Consider the following 26,025-nt stretch of genomic DNA (forward strand, 5'->3'; position numbering starts at 1 on the left):
TTATCTAAGTAAATTCATGATGTCTTTACTGCGTGTTTGTCATTATCTAAGTAAATTCATGACGTCTTTACTGCGTGTTTGTCATTAAGTAAATGCATGACGTCTTTACCGTGTGTTTGTCATTATCTAAGTAAATTCATGATGTCTTTACTGCGTGTTTGTCATTATCTAAGTAAATGCACGACGTCTTTACCGCGTGTTTCTCATTATCTAAGTAAATGCATGACGTCTTTACCGCGTGATTATCATGATCAAAATAACTGCCCAACGTCTATACCGCGTGATTATCACGATCAAAATAACTGCCCAATGTCTATACTGAGTGATTATCTCTATTGCGTCTTTACCGCGTGTTTGTCATTATCTAAGTAAATTCATGATGTCTTTACTGCGTGTTTGTCATTATCTAAGTAAATTCATGACGTCTTTACTGCGTGTTTGTCATTAAGTAAATGCATGACGTCTTTACCGTGTGTTTGTCATTATCTAAGTAAATTCATGATGTCTTTACTGCGTGTTTGTCATTATCTAAGTAAATGCACGACGTCTTTACCGCGTGTTTCTCATTATCTAAGTAAATGCATGACGTCTTTACCGCGTGATTATCATGATCAAAATAACTGCCCAACGTCTATACCGCGTGATTATCACGATCAAAATAACTGCCCAATGTCTATACTGCGTGATTATCTCTATTGCGTCTTTACCGCGTGTTTGTCATTATCTAAATAAATGAACGACGTCTTTACCACGTGTTTATCATTATCTAAGTAAATTCATGATGTCTTTACTGCATATTTGTCATTATCTAAGTAAATTCATGATGTCTTTACTGCGTGTTTATCATTATCTAAGTAAATGCACGACGTCTTTACTGCGTTTGTCATTATCTAAGTAAATTCATGATGTCTTTACCACGTGTTTGTCATTATCTAAGTAAATTCATGATGTCTTTACCGCGGGTTTATCATTATCTAAGTAAATTCATGATGTCTTTACCGCGTGTTTATCATTATCTAAGTAAATGCACGACATCTTTACCGCGTTTCTCATTATCTAAGTAAATGCACGACGTCTTTACCGTGTGTTTATCATTATCTAAGTAAATTCATGATCTTTATCGCGTGTTTGTCATTATCTAAGTAAATGCACGACGTCTTTACCGTGTGTTTATCATTATCTAAGTATATTCATGATGTCTTTACCGCGTGTTAATCATTATCTAAGTAAATTCATGATGTCTTTACCGCGTGTTTGTCATTATCTAAGTAAATTCATGATGTCTTTATCGCGTGTTTGTCATTATCTAAGTAAATGCACGACGTCTTTACCGTGTGTTTATCATTATCTAAGTAAATTCATGATGTCTTTACCGCGTGTTAATCATTATCTAAGTAAATTCATGATGTCTTTACCGCGTGTTTGTCATTATCTAAGTAAATGCACGACGTCTTTACCGTGTGTTTGTCATTATCTAAGTAAATTCATGATGTCTTTATCGCGTGTTTATCTTTATCTAAGTAAATTCATGATGTCTTTACCGCGTATTTATCATTATCTAGGTAAATGCATGACATCTTTACCGTGTGTTTGTCATTATCTAAGTAAGTTCATGATGTCTTTACCGCGTGTTTGTCATTATCTAAGTAAACGCACAACGTCTTTACCGCGTGTTTATCATTATCTACGTAAATGCACGACGTCTTTACCGCGTGTTTATCATTATCTAAGTAAAAGCACGACGTCTTTACCGCGTGTTTATCATTATCTAAGTAAATTCATGATGTCTTTACCGTGTGTTTGTCATTATCTAAGTAAATTCATGATGTCTTTACTGCGTGTTTATCATTATCGACGAGAGAAACTGCACGGTAACACTTTACACATTGATTGATACACATAAAGGTATTTTGTTCAAAGTTCAGCTGGTTCATTTTCAGAAAATGTCATTTTGGTCCAATTTAACCCAGAATGTCAAAGCAGGTGGACCTGAGTCCATTTAAACCAGAGTTCATCCAAAGGGTTTCCACACAAAGTGTAACTGAAGAAAATTATGTTATACTGGACATAAAATTCTTGACACAGAGCTGTAAATTTTTGAAGAGTCATTTGTGCAAACAGACATTGTAATGAAACTGTGAGGTATTTCTGTTGTCAGGATGTGTATTTTTGATGTATTTGTATGATGTCTTCTCTGTTCATTTTCTGCTTGTGATTTTGGTTACTGCATTTTCTTCTCTGTCACCTGGGTGACTTGTTGTGGGCGGTTTCCTTCTGCTCTCCACGCCCTGCTCTGGATCTTTCCTTCACACGTCCCTCATCACTGGCTCATTACTCTCCATATTTAATTCTCTCTTTCCTCTTTCTACCCTACCAGATCGTGGTGCCTTGTTGCCTTCCTTTCCAGCCTGTCTTCTCTGTTTTTTGTCTTGACTGCCTAGCTGTCTTTTTTGAACCCCCTGTCTGTTTTTTTTGGTCTCTGCCTCTTTGCCTGATGCTTTGGTGACTGTTGCTGTTTGCTGACTGCCTTTTTGTGCACTGGACCACGCACGTCTTCCCAGTAAAGAACTCTGAACATGGATCTCCTGACTTTGAGTCCTGCATTTGTGTCCAGCCCCGTCTTGTCTCAGGTCCTGATAGCAACCTGAAGCAGCAGGTGAAATGTTCAGCCTGCAAACTGTCCCGTGAGATGCACACTGCTGGAAAAACTTGTGCTGGGAGTTGAGGTTCTCTTCTAAAATGTTCTTGAATGCTATGTTATATTGGTGACTTTTTTCTCCTCGGCTATGCAATTCAGGAACATGATGTATTTTGAGTGAATTCCCCTGTTTTCACCCAAAAAAGTCTATATTTACCCAAAATTCATAATTTCAGAATTCCACATGGAAGAATTGTGAACAGTGCTGAGATGTGGGAGCGACTGTCTTGGATTAGGCGTCTCTTCAACATTGAGTTGAGGTCTGGGACAGTGCCTAAGGAGTGGCAAACTGGGGTGGTGGTCCCCATATTATAAAGGCCAGAGAGTGTGTGCCAACGACAGGGGCATCACACTACTCAGCTTCCCTGGTAGAGTCTACTCCAGGGTGCTGGAAAGTAGGGTTCAGCTGATAGTGGAACCTCTGATTGAAGAGGAACAATGTGGGTTCCGTCCTGGTCGTGGAACAACTGTCTAGCTCTTCACTCTCACAAGGATCCTGGAGGGAGCCTGGGAGTATGCCTATCCACTCTACATGTGTGTTGTGGATTTGGAGAAGGCGTATGATCGGGTACCCTGGGAGATACTGTGGGACGTGCTGCGGGAGTATGGAGTGAGGGGGTCCATTCTTAGGACCATCCAATCTCTGTACTCACAGAGAGAGACAGAGCTGTGTTCGGGTGCTTGGCAGTGGATTTGCCTGGATAAATCCAGCGGTACACAGGGCATTATCGACGGCAGCAGAACACCGCCGTTCTCACGCGCGTCTTAACCTGCGATTGTAAAGGATAGAACTGGGTATTAACCCCCGTTGCCTGACGTGTGCCGGATGCTACGCCGTCAAAACGCCGCTTTATTCGGCGGATTTAGCGGCGTTTTATCCACGCATTTGCGGCTAGTACAGCGCTCAAAACGCCGGCGAAATGCTCCGCCCCTTTCCACAGCGAAAACAGGCGGAACTACAGCGAACTTCAGTCTACATACTGCCCGCCGACAAAACCGTCTATGTGTAACCTGGGCTTAAGTCAGACTCGTTTCCGGTGGAGGTTGGCCTCCATCAGGGCTGCGCCTTGTACCAATCCTGTTTGTGAGATTCATGGTCAGGACTCAGGGGGAGGAGGGTTTCCAGTTTGGTGGACTCAGGGTCTCATCACTGCTTTTTTGCAGATGATGTCGTCCTGTTAGCTTCTTTGGCCTGTGACCTCCAACACTCACTGGATCAGTTCACAGCCGAGTGTGAAGCGACTGGGATGAGGATCAGCACCTCTAAATCTAAGGCCATGGTTCTCAACAGGAAACTGAAGGATTGCCTACTCTGAGTAGGGAATGAGGTCTTGCCCCAAGTGAAGGAGTTCAAGTACCTCGGGGTCTTGTTCATGAGTGAGAGGACAATGGAGCGTGAGACTGGCCAGAGAATTGGCGCAGCAGTGTTGCATTCCCTCTGCTGTACTGTTGTGACAAAAAGGGAGATGAGCCAAAAGGTGAAGCTCTCAATCTACTGGTCAATCTTTGTTCCTACTCTCATCTATGGTCATGACTGAAAGAACTACATCACGGGTACAAGTGGCTAAAATGGGTTTCCTTAGGAGGGTGGTATTAGAGATAAGGTGAGAAGCTCAGTCCTTTGTAAGGAGCTCATAGTAGAGCCACTGCTCCTTTGTGTTGAAAAGGAGCCAGCTGAGGTGGTTTGAGCATCTGGTAAGGATGCCCCCTGGGCACCTCCCGAGGGAGGTGTTCCAGGCAAGCCCTGCAGGGAGGAGACCCTGGGGAAGACCAAAGACTAGGTGGAGAAATTATATCTGGTGGAACGGTACAGCTGGGTGTCACCCACATAGCAATGAAATTGAATGATTCCGAAATATGTTACCAAGGGGGAGAAGATAGATAATGAAAAGGATGGGACCAAGGACAGAGCCTTGGGGAACACCAGAAGAGAGGGGAGATGGCTGTGATGTGAATGTTTTTAACTGAATATAATGTGGTGAAATGAAATGATGCTTCTTTGTCCAGTGAAACATCAGCATCAATTTGACCAGTTAACACTTAGCCTAGGTTCATGTGTCATACATCATACTGACAAAGTGAGGAAACTTGGGGTAATTTTTGATCCTACATTGTCCTTTGACCACCACATTAGAGATATTACGAGGACTGCTTTCTTCCTCCCCCTCTAGCTGCCACCTTATCGTGGTGGGGGAGTTTGCGTACCCGGATGATCCTAGTTGTCGGGGGCTTTGTGCTCCCTGTAGGGTCTCCTAAGGCAAACAGGTCCTAGGTGACACGTCAGACTAAGGGCAGTTCAGAACCTCCATGACCAGTAAAAAATCAAGGACCGAGATGTCGCCCGGTATGGCGGAGCCGGGGCCCCACCCTGGAGCCAGGCCTGGGGTTGAGGCTTGCGCGCGAGCGCCTGGTGGTCGGGCCTTAGCCCATGGGGCCCGGCCGGGCTCAGCCCGAAAGAGTGACGTGGGCCCGCCCTCCTGTGGGTTCACCACCTGCAGAGAGGGCCATGGGGGTCGGGTGCAGAGAGGATTGGGTGGCGGTTGAGGGCGGGTGGCCCGGTGGCCCGGTCCATGCCCACAGCCCCTGACTGTTGGGACGTGGAATGTCACCTCGCTGTGGGGGAAGGAGCCTGAGCTTGTGCGGGAGGTTGAGAGATACCGACTAGAGATAGTCAGGCTCACCTCCACGCACAGCTTGGGCTCTGGTACCCAACTCCTGGAGAGGGGCTGGATGCTTCATTTTTCTGGCATTGCCCACGGGGAGAGGCGGCGAGCTGGGGTCGCATTGCTTATTGCTTCCCAGCTCAGTCGCCATGTGTTGGAGTTCACTCCGGTGAACGAGAGGGTCGCGTCCCTACGCCTTCGGGTCGGGGACAGGTCTCTCACCATTGTCTCAGCCTATGGGCCGAGCAGCAGTGCAGAGTACCCGACCTTCTTGGAGTCCCTGGGAGGGGTACTAGATAGTGCTCCGACTGGGGACCCCATTGTTCTCCTGGGGGATTTCAACGCCCACGTGGGTGGCAACAGTGAGACCTGGAGGGTGGTGATCAGGAAGCACGGCCTCCCCGATCTGAACCCGAGTGGTGTTCAGTTGTTGGACTTCTGTGCTAGTCAAAGTTTGTCCATCACAAACACCGTGTTCGAGCACAAGGGCGTCCATAAGTGCACGTGGCACCAGGACACCCTGAGCCGGAGGTCGATGATCGACTTTGTAGTTGTATCATCTGATCTTCGGCCACGTGTCTCGGACACTCGAGTGAAGACAGGGGCAGAGCTGTCGACCAATCACCACCTGGTGGTGAGTTGGATCCGCTGGGAGAGGAGGAAGCCGGTCAGACCTGGCAGGCCCAAACGTATCGTGAGGGTCAGCTGGGAATGACTGGCGGAACCCTCTGTCAGCGAGGTCTTCAACTCCCACCTCCGGGAGAGCTTCTCCCAGATCCCGGGGGAGGTTGGAGACATGGAGTCCGAGTGGACCATGTTTTCCACCTCCATTGTTGATGTGGCCGCTCGTCGCTGTGGTCGCAAGGTCTCTGGTGCCTGTCGCAGCGGCAATGGCCGAACCCGGTGGTGGACACCGGAAGTAAGGGATGCCGTAAAGCTGAAGAAGGAGTCCTACTTATCTTTGTTGATAGGTGGGACCCCAGAGGCAGCTGACAGGTACCGGCAGGCCAAGCATGCTGCAGCCCGTGCGGTTGCAGAGGCAAAAACTCGGGTCTGGGAGGAGTTCGGGGAGGCCATGGAGGAGGACTGTCGGTCGGCCTCGAAGAGATTCTGGCAAACCGTCCGACGCCTCAGGAGGCGGAAGCAGCTCTCCACCAGCACTGTTTACGGTTCGGGTGGGGAGCTGTTGACCCTGACTGGGGATGTTGTCGGGCGGTGGAAGGAGTACTTCAAGGATCTCCTCAATCCCATCGTCACGTCTTCCAAAGAGGAAGCAGAGACTGGGGACTCAGAGGCGGACTCATCCATTACCAAGGCCGAAGTCACCAAGGTGGTTAGAAAGCTCCTCGGTGGCAAGGCTCCTGGGGTGGATGAAATCCGTCCTGAGTACCTTAAGTCTCTGGAAGTTGTGGGACTGTCTTGGCTGACATGCCTCTGCAAAATCGCATGGCAATCGGGGACAGTGCCTCTGGATTGGCAGACCGGGGTGGTGGTCCCTCTGTTTAAGAAGGGGGACTGGAGGATGTGTTCCAACTATAGGGGGATCACACTCCTCAGCCTCCCCGGTAAGGTCTATTCCAGAGTACTGGAGAGGAGAATTTGACCGATGGTCGAACCTCGGATTCAGGAGGAGCAGTGTGGTTTTCGTCCTGGTCGCGGCACACTGGACCAGCTCTACATGCTCCATCGGGTGCTCGAGGGTTTATGGGAGTTCGCCCAACCAGTCCACATGTGTTTTGTGGATCTGGAGAAGGCATTCGACTGTGTCCCTCGGGGCACTCTGTGGGGAGTGCTCCGGGAGTACGAGGTCTGGGGTCCTTTGTTAAGGGCTATCCGGTCCCTGTACGACCGCAGCAGGAGCTTGGTTCGCATTGCCGGTAGTAAGTCAAACCTGTTTCCAGTGCACGTTGGCCTCCGCCCTCTGTCACCAGTTCTGTTCATTATTTTTATGGACAGAATTTCTAGGCACAGCCAGGGTGTAGAGGGGGTCTGGTTTGGGAACCACAGAATCTCGTCTCTGCTGTTTGCGGACGATGTGGTTCTGTTGGCTGGTCAAATCAGGACCTTCAGCGTGCACTGGGGTGGTTTGCAGCCGAGTGTGAAGCGTCCGGGATGAAAATCAGCACCTCCAAATCCGAGGCCATGGTTCTCAACCGGAAAAAGGTGCTTTGCCCTCTTCAGGACGGTGGAGTGTCCTTGCCTCAAGTGGAGGAGTTTAAGTATCTCGGAGTCTTGTTCACGAGTGAGGGACAGATGGAGCGTGAGATCGATAGACGGATTGGTGCAGCATCTGCAGTGATGCGGTCGCTGGTGAAGAGAGAGCTGAGTAGGGGGGCAAAGCTCTCAATTTACTGATCGATCTACGTTCCGATCCTCACCTATGGTCATGAGATTTGGCTCATGACCGAAAGAACGAGATCATGAGTACAAGCGGCCGAGATGAGTTTCCTCTGCAGGGTGGCTGGGCGCTCCCTTAGAGATAGGGTGAGGAGCTCTGTCACTCGGGAGGAGCTCGGAGTCGAGCCGCTGCTCCTCCATGTCGAAAGGAGTCAGTTGAGGTGGCTCGGGCATTTTTTCCGGATGCCCCCTGGACGCCTCGCTGGAGAGGTGTTCCGGGCACGTCCCATTGGGAGGAGGCCCCAGGGAAGACCCAGGACATGCTGGAGGGACTACATCTCTCGGCTGGCTTGGGAACGCCTTGGGGTTCCCCCGGAGGAACTGGGGGAGGTGTGTGTGGATCGGGAGGTCTGGGCGGCTTTGCTTGAGCTTCTGCCCCCACAACCCGACTCCGGATAAACGGAAGAAAATGGATGGACAGATGGATGCTTTCTTCCACCTGCGAAACATAGCGAAGATTTGTCCCATCCTGTCTATGGCTGATGCTGAAACCCTGATCCATGCGTTTGTTTCTTCTAGATTGGACTACTGCAATGTTCTATTTTCTGGTTTACCGCAGTCCAGCATTAGGGCTCTCCAATTGGTTCAAAATGCTACTCCCAGACCTTTGACAGGAAGCAGAAAGTTTGACCACATTACACCCATTTTGGCGTCTCTTCACTGGCTACCTGTGCCAGTGAAATCAGATTTTAAGGTTCTGTTACTAACCTATAAAATTGTTCACCGACTGGCACCTCCCTATTTAGCTGACCTAATTAACCCCTTGACGCCCATCGTCGCATATATGCTACAATCCCTGACTCAAATATGCAACTTACCAAATTGACCTGTATGCCTGTTGTCGCAAATTTGCAACATACCATCATTATTATTATAACATTATAACATAAAGTCATTACCAGAATACCCAATATTACTATCTAGTTTTTGTGCAGAAGTGAAATTAATAATCTCAACATTATTTACCATCTACTTAAAGGCAAAAACACACACAAAACATTTTTTTATATACAACTATATAAATTCGGGCGTTAAGGGGTTAAACCTTACGTACCAGCCTGGGCTTTGTGTTCTCAGGGTGCAGGACTACTTTGTATCCCTAGGGTGAATAAGAAGTCTGCAGGTCACAGAGCTTTCTCTTATCGTGCCCCTGTTCTGTGGAATGATCTCCCTGCATCAATAAAACAGATTCTGTGGAGACTTTCAAGTCCAGGCTTAAGACGCACTTATTTTCCCTTTCGTATGGCTAGCATACTGGCATAGTATGGAACTATGTTTTTTACTCTTTTAAATTCATTTTATTAGTAACAGAACAGGTGTCTGCCTCAACTTTATCTAAATTTTGGGTCTGTTAGTGAGGCTTGGGGCTAGTGGCCGGTGATCACATTTCTATTTTCTGGGCTTTCCTGGTGATTTACTGTGGATGAATTATACCTTAGGTTTAGTTCTTCTGGTTGACTGATTCTGCTCTTGTTCTCTCTGTCCGAGGTATGGATAACATCACATAGAATTGGAGGATTGATGGCTGCAGGTCACAGGGTGCTGGACTGATCGTGGGATGCCAGGCCTGAAGTTGATGTCGCACTGCAGTCTGCTATTGGAATGGATGTTGCCATGGGAGTAGGCCCACTGACGGCATGAGGACTGCTGGATGACCCCTGCCTGTGGCATAACTGCCTCTGTGGACTTCTCATCAAATACATGTTCTTTTGTTGTTATGTCATTTTGTTTTGAATTCCCGTTTTCTGTTTCTTCACCTTTGTAAAGCTTTTTAAAAACCTTACCCTCACCCCTTTGAGTCTGGTCTGCTTGAGGTTTCTTCCTCAATATCATCAGAGGGAGTTTTTCTTACCACTGTCACCTGTGTTCTTGCTCTGGGGGTTGGTAAGGTTAGACCTTACTCGTGTGAAGCGTCTTGCGGCAGCTTTGTTGTGATTTGGTGCTATATAAATTAAATTTTTTCCAAAATTCTGAATTCAGTGAAGAAGAATTTTCAGCAGTGTGAAGATGAAGTAAACAAAAACATTGGAATCAAAATCCAAACTGAAAGACAAGAAACATTTCCTGTGAACTGCTGATGGATGATGTGGATCTGCCTTCACACGACCCCATCGGACTGATCCAGATGAATTAAAAACTAAAGACTTTAATTTCCGACATCTGTGGCTGTGACTTTCAAATCCTGCAAAGACGGCGGTAAGAAGGAACTGACCTTTGACCATCAGGTTGACGGGGCAGCTGTTCTTTCCGGCATCATTGATGATCTGGCAGATGTACTCTCCAGCGTGAGACCTGTCCACCTGGAAAAGCTCCAGAACCACCTGATTGTCCTTCAGGGAGAAATTACATCCCCGTCCTGGGAGGATCTCTTTGGTGCCTCTGAACCACTTCAGCCTGAGGGGGACGCTGCCTTTAACTATGGCTGAGAAGGTTACCGTAGCACCTGGCAGGGTCTCTACAGGCTGCGGCGGCACCACAAAAGATGGAGGTTCTGGATGCAAGCAAGATCATAAAGGACATCAACACAGTGGACTCCGACTCCAGAAGTTTACATCCTCTGGCAGAATTGTTGATTTTTTTTTTCCATAAATATGAATGATAACACAGTAACGTGTTTTCCCTCATGGTTGGTGGTTGGGTGAAGACATTTATTGTGTTTCCTCTCTTTTAATCATAATGACAACAGAAACGACCCACATGATCATAAGTTTCCGTCCCCCTGTTCTTCATACTGTGTGTTTCAGTCTGTTGTGGTCGAGGCTCTCTGATGGTGAAGCTGCCACTCAATATGTCTCAGACTTTACTGACATCAGTTATGAAGAAATACAAACAGTTTGACACTCTGTGGTCAATCTGTGTGGAGCAGACAGTTCTCAGAAACTGAAGAAGAGTGAGGAAAGCCACCAAGACACCCAGACAACCCAGAAGAAGTTCCAGGCTTCTGTGACTGGAGACATTGTGCATTTTGTATCAGCAGTTATCCAGCTTCATGTATGACGTGCTACAGAGGAGCATTTTCTTCACAAGAAGACCTGAAAGTTTAGCTGCAAATTGCCAGAAGGTCCATCTGAGGTGTGAGCCTAGATTTGATCTGTTCTGGTGAAAGAACATCCTTCTCCACTATGAAGATCAGAGTGGTGATTTTTTTTGTGTTGTCATTCATATTCTCTAAAAAAAAATGGCCAAAAAAGTAAAATTCTGCCAGAGTATGTAACCTTTTGAGCACAAATGTATTTTTCATAATCAAACAGAACATGTGATCTGAATTCATTAACATGCGGTGAACCTGCTCTGTGCCAGTTTTCACAGTTTGTGGTAAAATCTTGCTGGAGTGATCTGTCCATGCTTTATCCTCATCTTCTCCAGGGCTGCATCTACATGTTCCTCCTGTTTGAACCCAAGGTGTTCTGAGTCCAGGTGGGACACAGTTAGCCATGAAACCTAAACCTGAGGTTCCCCTCTCTGAGACGGATGTATTAGTTTTTAAATTTATTACTGAGTGATTGAACTGAGCTGAAAGACCTCCACAGGAAACTGTTTAGTCAACTTAACTACGGCGGGAACAGGCCTGAAATACTAAAAGGTTTAGGGCCCTGTCCCACTGGCGTTTAGGAGGATTTGCGCATGAAATGAGGAGACAAAAGCTGAGCATCCGCAACAAAGGTGGGCGGAAATGACAAATGTCCCGGGGTGGATTAGCGAATACATGAGGGAGAAAAGCGGATATAACAGGGAACAGAAGCGAAGGCGACCGCGGAGGTGCCTCATGAGGAGCACAGCGGCCGTGATGCACTCGCTCCATCTGTGCCCACTCTGTCTGCATGCGCGACATAACATTTGCGACTGTGATGTGGCCGTGCTGGGCACGCGTCATATCTGTTTTGCACGCTGTCCCGGTCCACTGTCCCGGTCCGCTGCCAAGCCGCGCCAACCTGTTGGTTGCGGATATCAGCGGATGACAGGGGATATGCAGCGTGTTGGTTGTGTATGTCCTGCGTATGTCTTCAGTATGTGTTCAGGCAGTGATGCGGATCTCATCCGCAGCAGGATTTTTGAGCGGCTCAAAAATCCTGGCTGCGGACACGCGTGTCTCTGCAGATGATCACGGACATGTTCGGATGGCGGCCGACTCATACAGGAATGTTACACGGTTATTGCGGTTGTTTGGTGGATGTGGGCCACTTTTGTGCGCATTCCATCCACAAATCCTCCTAAACGCCAGTGGGACAGGACCCTTAGATGTGTAAATGTGCACAAACACCTGCTGAGGATTGCGTTTCACCTTCATGAATATACAATTTGGGGTGTGTCCACCTGAGTCTGCAAAAGTCTGGGCAGTGGACATAGAAATATGTGAATTTTGCACATGCGCCAAGATTTAACAACATCAAACGTACATTCATTGGGTTGTGATTGCGTCTGCATATTGTGCGTTTGAAACCTGGGTGCTGTGTTTGACAGACTGCTGGTTCCAGCAGCTGCGATGCCGCCGCGTACTCGCAGACAGAAGATTTAAAGAAACCACTCATGGTAAATGTTGGACATATTTAAAGAGTGAACGGCTGGTTTATAATCTGCTTGTTTCGTTAAGAACAAATGTCTCCATGTGTCACAGGAGGATCAAAGTTCTGAGCTTTTCTGTGCTGAGCACAAAGTGCATTTTTGTGTGAGTCCTGATGGACTTTAAAGTCACTTTGTGATGAACATAAAAAAAATGTCTTTCTCTAATGTGAACCTTGTTTTGTGTGAATGAGAAGAAAACAGAAAAGAAATTCAAATTAATTAAGTTTGTGTCACACTTTGTCCTCAGCACACGCGCGCGCGCGCGCACACACACACACACACACACACACACACACACACCTCAGAGTCTGTGTGTGCTGATCACAGCTGATTTAATCGGTTCTGTGTGTGTTCCACTGACAGAACGCAGTGTAATTATCCACTAATTTGCTGAAATAACATCAACGGGACAATAATTAAATGTCTGAAACAGTAGATCTTTTTTTTTAAGTTAGCAGCGCATGAACACGCTCAGTTACGTGTCAGAGGTCATGTGTAAATGATCACAAGGTGCAGAGCTGCAAGTGGCTGACTGAATCTCTGTCTGCATCACGTCACCGCTCGCTGTCATAATTACTCCAACTAAAAAAAAAGTTTGGAAAACCCAGATAATTTAGCACTTGTTATCTGGGATCTTAGTAAATCAGACCCGACTTGTTCTGTCACTTCATCATTCACTCTGAAAGTAAAGCTGACAGAGTCTGTGTTCTTTACTGGACATTCAGAACTGTTGTCTGGGTCATTCTGGGTGAGTTCTGGAATCCAGAATCACTCATTCTGGTCACACGTATGTACGAGGTCATCCCCTCAGTCGCTGTGCAAACGGCAGCTCAGGGTTCACCTGGGAAACTCTGAGTTTACACATGAAACTAAAGGTCTTCCTGCAGGAGTTCTCTGCTGGATAGCGAGAAGGAGATCAATGGACATACTGACCTCTGACCACCAAGGAGGCACTGGTTTGGCTGGATCCGGCCTTGTTGACAGCTTTACATTTGTAGACTCCGGAGTCAGACAGTTTCAGGGTGGGAACCCGGAGTGTGCAGCTGTTATCACTGAATGAAATCTCATAATTTGGACCGCTCTGGATCTCCTCCTCATCGTGGTACCAGGAGACAATGAAAGGTGGTGACCCTGATACTTTGCACTCCATCTCTCCCACTATTCCAACAACTGTGTCACAGTCCTTCAAAGTCCTGGTGAAGGTTGGAGGAATGATCTTATCTGTATGGGGCAGAGACACCAACAGCATCCCATCAGCCAATAAAAAAACAAACAAACAAACCTGTATTCTGCAGGTCAAAAAAGGAAACCAACCTAAAACATTCAGATTAATTTTACTCAGGTCTTTCCCAACTTCATTCATGACCTGAAAGGTGTATTCTCCAGCATCTAGTTTCTCCGCAGAGAGAACATTCAGGCTGGAAATCATCCTAGAAAATGAAATTTTGTATTTCTTGCCAGAGGTCAGCTCAGTGCCATGTCTGAACCACTTAGGGATGAGCTGCGGCGTTCCACACACTTTGACCTCCAGGGCGGCAATATCACCTGCTGTCACGCTCAGAACCTCGGGCTTATCCACGATCTGAGCCGGCTCTGAAAATTCACAGAGAATGGGCAGAACATTTTAAACTCAAGCTGCAGTGAAAAACCAAACAGCAACCATCAAAAAGAGAAAGAGAAAGAGAGAATTATACTTCTACAAACCTAAAACCGTCAAGTGAGCGAAACACTCCACACTGCCGGCATCGTTTCTTAACTGACACGTGTATTTTCCTGCCACGGCTGCGTCAGCTTTAAAGACTTTAAGAACAGCCTTGTTGTTCTCAAAGGTGATTTTCATGTTGTCACTGTCCCTGAGTATGTGATCCTTGTCCTGAACCCAGGACACAATAATGGGTTCAGAGCCTTTAACAGTGACCACAAGGGTCACCTCCTCTCCCAGTATCACTGTCATGTTTGACAGTTTCTCCACAAATGACGGCGGCTCTGAGGAGAGGAAACAAACCCAAAAGGCAAGTCAGCAAAAGTGACACAGTCATGAAAACCCAAAAATCATGATCTTCATTTCAGACCATCTACTGACCTCTGAGTTTAAGTGCCGTCTGGCAGGTGTCACTTCCTACACTGTTCGACACTTTGCACTCGTACTCGCCGACGTCCGAGGCCTCTATCCCACCGACATGCAGCGTAGCCGAACCGCCCTCGCTCACCATCTTATACTTCCTGCTCTCCATCAGAGGCTTTCTGTCTTTGTACCAGACCACCTGGAATGGAGCTGTACCGCTCAGCTCGCAGCACAGACTCACATCCTTCCCCTTCAGCCCCTCAACAGGCTCAGGGACTTTGACAAAAGACGGAGGGTCTACAAAAAGATGGGTAACGTGTTAAAGGGGTCGAAACACGGACAAAGAGCTTGAAGCTGACTTCAGTGTGGTTCAGTGTGTCCGTGTTTGCAGTCAGTGTTGTGGAAAGTGTAGAAAGAACTGCAGCAAAGACGAGATGACAACCAAGATACTGGAGTTGCTACAGAAGGTTGTTAGAAGAAGTACTACAGAATTTTTTTTTTTTTTAAATCAAGGATTTTTGGAACCACAGAGAAGCTGAAGAGGTCGACTGGAACCACGACTGGACCTGCAGTAAGTTTGTTATAAGCACAGTTGAGGTTCGAGGGTTCTTGTGGGTGTGTGACTATGTAACCATAGCTACAGACATTTTTGTCAAATATTGCTGGAACGGTAATGAGATAATGTGGAGTGGAGGTTTGAGACTCGACAGCTAAAACAGCTGATTTATCAAGGACTTTTTTGTAATTCTTAATTTCAGACAGCAGCTTTTGATATAAAGTCAAAATCAGGACAAATGCAGCATTTTAGGAGAGACACAAAAATAATGGAATGATTATCAGGTGAAGAATGAAAAGAGAATAATATCAGTGAAGCTCGCGAGTCGAGGGAATCTGAAAATGAAATGAAATAAAGACATCTGGGTAAAAGCTGTGCTGTTTTTGTTGAAGTTTGTTTGGCAGAATTGTTTGAGAGGCTGAAGAAGCCGGAGCTGCTGCTGCTGAAGATCATCCAAAACAAATCAAGAACTCGCTGTGAAACTTTTCAGGAACTAAACAAATTTGATAGAACTTTTCCCAGAGCTTTGCTGTTACAATATTCCAAAAACAAGGAATGTTCCCACTGGGACAATAGAATGTATTCTACCCAAACATGTGGAAAGTTCCTGGATCTACAATGACGAAGCTGTGATCAAAGGCTGAAGGAACTACAGCTAACAAACAGGTGTAATCATCAGCACATGTGAGTGTCCTGGGAATCTCTGCACTGTGAGTGGAATGTTTTGTTTGTTGCATGCTAGCCGCGGAGAGGCTGACCTTTAACGGTTAGCGTGGTGCTGCAGCTGATGCTGCCAGCGTCATTCTGAACTTCACAGGTGTAAACGCCATCATCATCAAAGCCGGAGGACAGCAGTTCCAGAACCGCTACAGTGTCAACAAAAGACATCCTGCAGTTCCTCCCGTCTATGACCTTGGTATCATGTTTGTACCAGGTGACTTTGAGCGGGGCGGAGCCACTCACTTTGCACTCCATGTGGAGTGGCTCTCCCTGCTTCACACACTTAGTGGCGGGAAGTTTCAGTACAAACCCAGGTGGTTCTGGAAAGCCAAAATACAGATACATTAGCTGCAGGAAGCATCAACAGCTACAAGCAGCAGGTGCAGACAGAAGAAGAAGCAGGCAGGTCGAGAAAACGCAGCTTCCACACAAAACACAACCAACAGTTCTTAAAGAGAAGCTGCAGCAGAAAACACATGGGTGAGCACGGAAAACAAACGTAGCAGGACTTCACCACCAAGAGTTGATCTGAAAGACATAAATACAACCTTTGACTGTCAAATCCGCACTGCAGCGTGCAGAACCAGCCTCATTGGTGACTTGGCATGTGTAAAGTCCACTCTGAGTGACAGCCAGCAGACAGAGCTCTAAAAAGCAAGAGGTCCCCTCCAGCCCAGTGAAACAAGTGGGACCCGTCATGAGCTCCATGTCCTCCTTGAACCATTTTACTGTGAAAGGAGCGGTTCCCTTAAATGTGCCTTTGAACTGCACAGTGGCATTGGGCAGAGCCACCTGGGACTCAGGAACCACCACGAAGCTGGGAGGTTCTGAAGAGAACAATATGGACCAGGTTAGAAACAGCCTCACCTTCATGGAAACGACTGCATGAGCGAACACAAACAAAAGACATGGTCTAACCTTTGACCCTGAGCAAACCCATGCATTGGCACACTCCTGCCATGTTGGTCAGTTTGCAGGTGTAGGATCCTGCGTCAGACCTCTCCAGGTGTTCCATTTCAACGGACACTGAATTGTCCTGCTGAACGAGTTTGTGTTTTACACCACTAGAGATTTTCTGCCCGTCTTTCTGCCATTCCACGGTGATCGGCAGAGACCCAGAAAATGTGCAGGAGATGTGAACAAAGGAGCCCAAAATCTCGTGCATGTCTACCAGGGGTTTGATGAAGCTCGGAGGAATGATTTGTTCTGTTACCAAAGAAATAATTAAACACTTAGAACATGGTACAAAAGAGCACAGGATGTCACTCTGAGCACCAACCTAGAACAATGACTTTGACTTGGCAGTGGCAGCTGCTGATGTGGTTGGCGACCTCAAAGACATAGTCTCCTTGGTCCTCTTTCTGAGCGGACTGAATTGTGAGCCTGCTCACATTGTTCTGAAAGCTCAGCTTGTGTCGTCTGATGGACTGAATCTCCCTGCCATCTTTCTTCCATTTCACTCTGAGCTCAGGAGAACCTTTCACTTTACAGTCCAGACTGACTGGATCACCAACTGTCACCTTTATCATCTCTGGTTTTTCTGTGATCTCCGGAGGCTCTACAATGCAAACAAAGGACAGATCAGCCATCTCCTCTCTGTGGGAGCAGCTTTGAAGCTAAGCACAGCGATTATACCTTGCACCGTCAGGGTGGCGAAGCATTTATCCTGACCGGCCTCGTTTACCACCTGGCAGGTATATTTTCCACTGTGACTCGCCTCACAGGCAGAAATCCTGAGCGTAGCCACATTGTTCTCAAATGTTCTCTCAATATTTGCATCCTCCAAGATCCAGTTCTCATCTTTTTGCCATTGTACTGAAAGAGTGGGCGAACCCTTCACCACACACCGAAATTCTGCCATTTTACCCAGAACAGTGGCAGTGTTCTCAATCTTCTGGACAAACGTTGGAGGTTCTATCAGGAAGACCAAGTAAACGTCCATTAGATGCAGCAGCAACGAACGATAAAACACATCAGTCTTTCTAACGAGACCAACCTTTGATGGTTAACGTAGTTTTACAGCTACAGCTTCCCACCTCGTTAGTCACGGTACACTGATATTCCCCAACATCTACCGCGTCACATTTGTGCACATCAAGACCCAGGTTGCCCTTGACCTGGGAAAATCCATATTTAGCGCTGGGTTTGATCTCCTTCCCGTCTTTGTGCCACTTTACATCAAAAGGAGCTGAGCCAGTGACCTGAGATTCAAAATGAGCACTGGAGCCCTTCACAACGTCAGCTGAAGACAGATCGCTAACAAACGACGGTGGCGCTGAGAGGAGAGCAAAAAACAAACATCTCATTTTCATCAAGACTTCCTTAGTGACGCACATTTTAACTTCAGAACTCATCAAACTCCTCCGATAAGCACAGCTTTAGGTTTTCATCACCTTTACTGATCCAATGCTGAATGAATGAGTGAATGAATGAATGAATGAATGAATGAATGACCACATTACAGCAGTGTTTCTGTGTAGGCTCTCAGTTGTCCAGGTGGTTTCCATAGTAGAGAAGCTTGAATCTTTGACTGGCCTGAGTTACTTGACGCGAGGACGTTTCACTTCAAATCGCAGAAGCTTCCTCAGCTAAAATTCTTGCTCTGGTGGTCTGACTTCTGTCTTGACTCTTGTAGAGAAGAATGAGAAGAATTTCTTCTCTACAAGAGTCAAAATACAGATTAAAATAGAGCTGCAACTGGGTAATGGCCAAGCAATAAATACAACTGCAAATCCCGTACTTCCCAAAAACTTGGGGCTGTACGGAAAAAACAAACAAACTAATTTACCCCCCCCCCACACACACACACAGTGATTCTTATATTTACTTTGACTCCTGTTCCACTGTGGACGGTACAAATCCAACATATTTCAAGTTTTTTTCTGCTCAATTTAATTTGTTAAAATTCATCCATTCCTACATTTAAGGCCTAAAACACATTCCAAAGAAGGGATAAGGTTCAAATCCCACCTCTGTCACATTTCTACATGCAATGTGGAATTGTGCCAGACAGGCATTCGGTGTAAAACTTGTGCCAAATCAGCATGTGGATCCACCTTGGTTCTGCTGTGGCGACCCTGAGTGAAAACAAGCGAGCAGTCAAAACAGACTTACTTACTAATGAGGTAAGAAGTTTAATCATGGTATTTAAAAATTAGTGATATGAATCCTGATTTGGTCCAAAAGCAGTTTGCATGAAAGGCTATAAGTCTCTGAGGAGCAAAGATGGACAGAGAATCTTCAGTCTGTCAACAAATGTGTGAGAACATTATAGAAATGTTTCAAAACAATGTTCCTCAAAGAAAGATGGGAATAGATTTGCATCTTTCTCCCTCTGAAGTGTAAAATATCATCAAACAATTCAAGGAATCTGGAGGAATTTTAGTCTGTCAAGGGCAAGAGTGCAAACCTAAACTGAACACCCGTGACCTCTGATCCCTCAGACGGCACTGCATCAATGACACTCATTCATCAATAGATGATATAACCATATGGACATGAGAGTACTTTGGGAAATCTTTGCTACAGTACAGACTTACATTCACAAATGTCACTTAAACCTTTACTGTGTAAAAAGGAGCCTCATGTTAACCCAGAATCCGCAAGCAGCATTCCAGACCTTTTTTTTCTTTTTGAAAAAGTGGACACAATGTGCTCCAGATCAAACACAAAGGCCATGGCTGCAGAAGAGGAGAATACAGAGACTGGATTTATATTTTATTTTATCATTTTCCATCCCGTCCCAACTTTTTCTGACTCTGGGTTTTAGATGAACACGTGAGCAGAAAATAAGCATCTGCAGTGACACCATGATGGATTGGTGAGAACATCCTTTGGTTTTCACACTGCAAAACAACCACGGGGACATGGTGAGTTCATCCTTATCAGTACCTTACCGCTTACCAGCTGTTGGTTGTTTTCCACTTAGGAAGAGAAACTAGTCATGTAACACTTAAGATTAAAAACCCACAATGCTGAAACAGTTCACAGCTCGTCCCCATCTTCACATGTGACTGACCTTTGACCTTCAGCTCCATGCTGCAGCTCTCGCTGCCAGCCTCATTGCGCGCCTCACAGTAGTAAAGGCCGCTGTCTTTACTTTCAGGCCAACAAATCTCCAAAGTGGCCACAGAATTAACAAAAGCGGTTCGGTACCGATCGCCGGCACTGATCTCAGAACCCTCTCTGAACCAGCAGGTGTCAATCTCAGGTGTGCCGGTCACCTGACACTCAAACACATGAGTCTGACCTGGACGGACCACGGACACTCTGGCCGGGGTCCGTGTGAACTTAGGAGGCTCTAAAGAAGAAAGTTAAATGACAGAAGTGAGCATCAAAGGCGGTGAGAAGAAAACTTTGAACTCAAAAGAAATGTTTCCATCCAAATGTGACACAAATCTGTTAAGTTGGCAAAATATTTAATGACTGTGACAAGTCTCTAGAAAAACCAGGACGGAGTTGTAATTTACGCATGATCACGGTGTTTTTGTCACTCCGGTACAGTGAGGATGATGAAGGCGTGACTCTCCAAGGACCCGTTGGGAATTTATACCAACAGACTCAAATGGTCAGAGTTTTTGCTGTGACCTTCTCAAAGAGCAGTGTTCATTTTAAACTACTGCCCTCTGCTGGTCAGCTTTTTCTTGTGGGTTGTGAATGTTTTGGCTTTTCCAAATTGAAACTGCCAGCTAACAGATGGATGGAGACATTTTTTATCATGAAGACTGATAACCTTTGACAAAGAGGGTTGACTGGCACGACGTGGCACCAACATCGTTCTTTATTTCACAGACATATTCTCCAGAATCTGAGGTTCTGGCAAAGAAGAGTTCCAGAGAGCTGGATGTATTGTCTTTCATCACAGAGCAGTTAGCACTGGACAAAACCTCCTTCTTGTTTTTAAACCATTTGATGCTGAGTGGAGCCGTGCCAGAGAAAAGAACAGTGAACTGGACCTTTGACCCGGGGACAACACTCATGGATTCAGGTTTCTCAAGAATGCACGGCGGCTCTGCAGGGAAAAAAGCCGTTATTAAACATGCATAAACGGAAAAGATCCTTTTCATTGAACGCATCAAACTACAAACATGGGAGGAAAAAAAAAAGCTTAAATGAATCCAAACCTTTGACAAATAAGATCCCAGAACACTGGACTGATCCGGCCGTGTTCTTAGCGATGCAGGTGTAGCTGCTGCTGTCTTTACTGTCAAGATGAGAGATTTCCAGGGAAGCAACATGTTCAAAGAAGCTGCATTTGTATTTGTCATCGCCCTGGATCTCTTTCTCATCTTTGTACCACTGTACCATCATTGGCAAAGAACCTGAAACCAGACACTCCAGATAGGCAAAGGAGCCTTTAATACCTTCAGTCGGCTTCAGTTTTCTTGTGAACGACGGCGGAATGATTTGATCTGACAAACAGAGAGGAACCCTTTATAGATGAAACCAAGCACCATCCCTTCAAACCCTGAGCTACGACTTCGGAACTCACCTAGGATGGTGAGTGCAGCCTCGCAAGAACTGTGTCCAACATCATTAGAAACCTCAAAGGTGTAGTCACCGCTATCACTTTTTTCCGTTTTCACAATCTTTAGCACAGAGCTTGTGTCTGTGTTCTGGATTTTATATCTTTGTCCTGAGCTCAGCTCTTTGCCTGCCTTCGTCCAATGGACCTTCAGGGGCTTGGTGCCTGAGAACCGAGCCTCAAGCGTGGCAGGATCCCCCTGAGTTACACTAATGGACTTGGCCTCCTCTGTGACCTGCGCTGGTTCTGAGATGTCAAAGTCAACAATTTATTAATGCAGCAGAGACACACACACAAAAAAAGAAATCAAAATTAACACCTAAAATCAACCAATGGCACTCCTCGTCAACTGCTGGTAAAGTGACCAGGTCTAAACCAGATAGTGGTTACATTTAGTGGTGAATAACTGGTGCTGCACACTTACTGGTGTAGCAACTCCTTGTGGTTTATGTCTGATGATATGTTGACTGTGGCGACGAATCTGTCAAATTTTCATCAAGATTTAGGGCATGACATACTAAGAGTGTCAGCACACGTGGTAGCGGGTGGTCACATTTCAAAGACAGCAGCGTGCAAAATGAGGATTTTGCAGATACAAAATGAAACTCAATCAGCCATTTGCAGTGATGTGCTTTGTGCTTTGATCTGCACAAACTCTGCCACATAACTGAGCGTGTTCACACGCTGCCAATTTAAAAAAACAACAATGTATTATTTCAGACATTTAATTATTGTTCCATCAGTGGTATTTAAGGAAAGTGGTGAAAAATTATGCTGTGTTCTGCTGATGGAATGCACAGAGAACTGCTCTCTGTTCAAAGAACTGCTCTCTGTTCAAAGAACTGCTCTCTGTTCAAAGAACTGCTCTAAGGCCAAAGATGCAACCCTCAGCAGACACACGCACATACACACACGCACGCACACACACACCTTTAGTAAATCAGGCCCATATTTTTCATCAAGTGGCAGGATGTGTGTCTGATTGAGGCCTGATGATTTGATGATGTCCTTTGTTTTTGTGTGTTAGTATAACCTTATTGTGGGCGGAGCTCTGAGGCTGTGCTCCAGTCAGTGACCAGGGTTCAACACAGCCCCTAATGTGCTCAAGAGTCTGATTTATGTTCCACCAAAGGATTTGTTTGGTACTTTACCAGTTGAGGAGGAACACCGTGGAGACTCCACCGACCTTTGACCGTCAGCACGGCGGAGCAGGTCTGGCTCCCGGCCTGATTGTGGGCCTGGCACACGTATTTGCCGCCATGTTTTCCCTGCAGGTTGGTGATGTGCAGCAGCGCGGTGTTGTGCTGGTGTTTAATGTGAATGTTCTCAGCCTCTGTGAGCTCCTGATTGTCTTTCAGCCAGATGACGGTGATGGGCTCGGAGCCCTTCAGAGCGCACCGCAGAGAAATGTCGCTGGCCACCAGCGCGCTCACATTCTCCAACTTCTGCACAAAGGAAGGAGGTTCTACAAGCAAAAACACCACACGCCTGTTACCGGCAGTTCCGTCGAAACGTGGGCCTCACAAAGCCAGTCTGCATCATCAGTCAGGTGATCAAAGCAAAGCGGAAGCCACGCCCCTTCTCCTGGCTAGCCTCTCATATCTCCATCTTCATGATCACAGCATTTCTTTTTACTGGTTCTGAGATTTCACCAAGAAGCTAAAAGTGAACATTTGACTACTGAGCTGCTTGAATAATTTGCCACATGGACTCAACATCAGCGACGTTCTTCCTGTCAAACGGGACCATACAGAAGACGACGTGTCAGGTCTGCAGCAGACGCTTCCGCTGAGTTCTCGGGCTGACTGACACGTGGACCAGAGTCACTCACGGTGACGCCAACCGTTCACCGTCACACCCACTGATCCATGTGACACACGTTCACCAGTTCACGAAAACAAAGAGAAACGATGGCGCGAGAGCCGAGTCCAAAGAACAGAGGATACCCTGATGTCAGTCCGGTTTGAAGAAAAACATCATGTGACTGACTGAAGAACACGAACACGAACATCAACACTCAACACAGAAAGTACTTCAGACGAACAGCAATGAGGAAGTGTAGACTGAAGTTCAGTGAGGAGAGGGGCGGGGCTTCAGCTCTGTGCTTTAATTAACAGAGGGGCGGGGCTTCAGTTCTGTGCTTGAGTTAACAGAGGGGCGGGGCTTCAGCTCTGCTTTAATTAACAGAGGGGCGGGGCTTCAGCTCTGTGCTTTAGTTAACAGAGAGGCGGGGCTTCAGCTCTGTGCTTGAGTTAATAGAGAGGCGGGGCTTCAGCTCTGTGCTTTAACTAACAGAGGGGCGGGGCTTCAGCTCTGTGCTTGAGTTAATAGAGAGGCGGGGCTTCAGCTCTGTGCTTTAATTAACAGAGGGGCGGGGCTTCAGCTCTGTGCTTTAATTAACAGAGGGGCGGGGCTTCAGCTCTGTGCTTTAATTAACAGAGGGGCGGGGTTTCAGTTCTGTGCTTGAGTTAACAGAGGGGCGGGGCTTCAGCTCTGTGCTTGAGTTAACAGAGGGGCGGGGCTTCAGCTCTGCTTTAATTAACAGAGGGGCGGGGCTTCAGTTCTGTGCTTGAGTTAACAGAGGGGCGGGGCTTCAGCTCTGCTTTAATTAACAGAGGGGCGGGGCTTCAGCTCTGTGCTTTAGTTAACAGAGAGGCGGGGCTTCAGCTCTGTGCTTGAGTTAATAGAGAGGCGGGGCTTCAGCTCTGTGCTTTAACTAACAGAGGGGCGGGGCTTCAGCTCTGTGCTTGAGTTAATAGAGAGGCGGGGCTTCAGCTCTGTGCTTTAATTAACAGAGGGGCGGGGCTTCAGCTCTGTGCTTTAATTAACAGAGGGGCGGGGCTTCAGCTCTGTGCTTTAATTAACAGAGGGGCGGGGTTTCAGCTCTGTGCTTGAGTTAATAGAGGGGCGGGGCTTCAGCTCTGTGCTTTAATTAACAGACGGGCGGGGCTTCAGCTCTGTGTTTTAGTTAACAGAGAGGCGGGGCTTCAGCTCTGTGCTTGAGTTAACAGAGAGGCGGGGCTTCAGCTCTGTGCTTGAGTTAATAGAGGGGCGGGGCTTCAGCTCTGTGCTTGAGTTAACAGAGGGGCGGGGCTTCAGCTCTGTACTTTATTTAACAGAGGGGCGGGGCTTCAGCTCTGTGCTTTAGTTAACAGAGGGGCGGGGCTTCAGCTCTGTACTTTATTTAACAGAGACGTGGGGGTTCAGCTCTGTGCTTTAGTTAACAGAGGGGCGGGGCTTCAGCTCTGTACTTTATTTAACAGACGGGCGGGGCTTCAGCTCTGTACTTTATTTAACAGAGGGGCGGGGCTTCAGCTCTGTACTTTATTTAACAGAGGGGCGGGGCTTCAGCTCTGTGCTTGAGTTAATAGAGGGGCGGGGCTTCAGACTGTGCTTTAGTTAATAGAGGGGCGGGGCTTCAGCTCTGTACTTTATTTAACAGAGGGGCGGGGCTTCAGCTCTGTGCTTTAGTTAACAGAGGGGCGGGGCTTCAGCTCTGTACTTTATTTAACAGAGGGGCGGGGCTTCAGCTCTGTGCTTTAGTTAACAGAGGGGTGGGGCTTCAGCTCTGTACTTTATTTAACAGAGGGGCGGGGCTTCAGCTCTGTACTTGAGTTAATAGAGGGGCGGGGCTTCAGACTGTGCTTTAGTTAATAGAGGGGCGGGGCTTCAGCTCTGTACTTGAGTTAACAGAGGGGCGGGGCTTCATTTCTGTGCTTTAGTTAATAGAACTTTGCTTTAGTTAATAGAGGGGCGGGGCTTCATTTCTGTGCTTTAGTTAACAGAGGGGCGGGGCTTCAGCTCTTTATTGTCACAATAAAATTAATGCGGAGTCATCTTTTTGTGGAAAATGTGTCATGAATTTTGTCATTTTGTGGTGTTCAGGGAAATAAGAAACCTGCTGGCTTTGTGAGACATCCTCATGATTCAGACTGCAAATGCAGCTGGAAAGTTGATTTATGAATAAATACTGCGTCCAAACTGACCTTTGAGTGTCACTGGGCACTCACAGGAGGCTCCTCCCACTTCGTTATCGACGGCACACTGATACAAGCCGACGTCCGTGGCCTCCACAGCAAGAACCTGCAGGGCCACAAGGTCGTCCCTCACGGTGATCCTGTGTCTCTTATCATTCCGGACTGGTTTGGCATTTTTGTAAAAGGACACAGTAAAGGGGGCGGAGCCAGAGACCTGGGCCTCCAGCATCATCTCAGAACCTTTGACTACATCTTTGGGCTCCAGGGCACGCACAAACACCGGAGGTTCTACAAGAACGTGCAGCAAATTCAAGTGTTTAAAAGGTGGGATGAATGCGTGGAAGCTGTTTTGTGAACAGGAAGATATTTCACCATTCATTAAAAAAAAATCACCCTCAGAAAGTGAAGTGGTTTCATCTAAAATGTCTGTCCAACAAAACCATTCATTCTATTAAGAAATTTATCAAGACCAACATTTAGGTGAACCTGTGTCACCAAATCCAACCTCTTAGTGAAATATAACCAGCGGTTGGGAGGTTCAAGTCCTTGTGGTGTCACAGTGTGTGCCAGGTTTCAGACTCTGCCCTCTAGTGGATGCAGTCAGAGCTGAAACACACCCATCATTGAACCAGTCTGAGTTTTGAGTGATGGGACTTTGTGAACCTTTGTGACGTGTTTTAATGGGATGGTGAACCCGCTGTCCACACGGACTCAAACAGGTCCCCGACCTGCGATAACAGACAGAGTGGCACCTCCTGTTCTTAGACATGGTCTCTGATTCTCTGATTCACACATCGATGCCTCACTGGGATCTGAGTGAAGTCAAAGGTTAGAGGTGTTTGGTGATGCTGATCACCAAACA

At 46.7% G+C, this 26,025-nt stretch overlaps 1 protein-coding gene across 1 annotated transcript in view; it reads right to left on the bottom strand.

Annotated features, from left to right (window-relative positions):
• The window catches only part of ttn.2 (titin, tandem duplicate 2), a 472,252-nt gene that overhangs the window by 363,981 nt on the left and 82,246 nt on the right, over positions 1–26,025 (bottom strand). The window contains 17 exon segments of the mRNA XM_034187115.1: positions 9,971–10,249; positions 13,255–13,542; positions 13,636–13,914; positions 14,026–14,307; positions 14,405–14,683; positions 15,686–15,982; positions 16,211–16,489; positions 16,581–16,868; positions 16,942–17,220; positions 17,298–17,576; positions 17,659–17,937; positions 19,681–19,962; positions 20,395–20,673; positions 20,786–21,073; positions 21,154–21,432; positions 22,373–22,651; positions 25,173–25,451. Of these exon segments, the coding sequence (XP_034043006.1) occupies positions 9,971–10,249; positions 13,255–13,542; positions 13,636–13,914; positions 14,026–14,307; positions 14,405–14,683; positions 15,686–15,982; positions 16,211–16,489; positions 16,581–16,868; positions 16,942–17,220; positions 17,298–17,576; positions 17,659–17,937; positions 19,681–19,962; positions 20,395–20,673; positions 20,786–21,073; positions 21,154–21,432; positions 22,373–22,651; positions 25,173–25,451 (4,794 nt within the window).

The sequence above is a fragment of the Thalassophryne amazonica genome, chromosome 14, assembly GCF_902500255.1.
Source record: "Thalassophryne amazonica chromosome 14, fThaAma1.1, whole genome shotgun sequence".
In the NCBI taxonomy this organism is placed as follows: Eukaryota; Metazoa; Chordata; class Actinopteri; order Batrachoidiformes; family Batrachoididae; genus Thalassophryne; species Thalassophryne amazonica.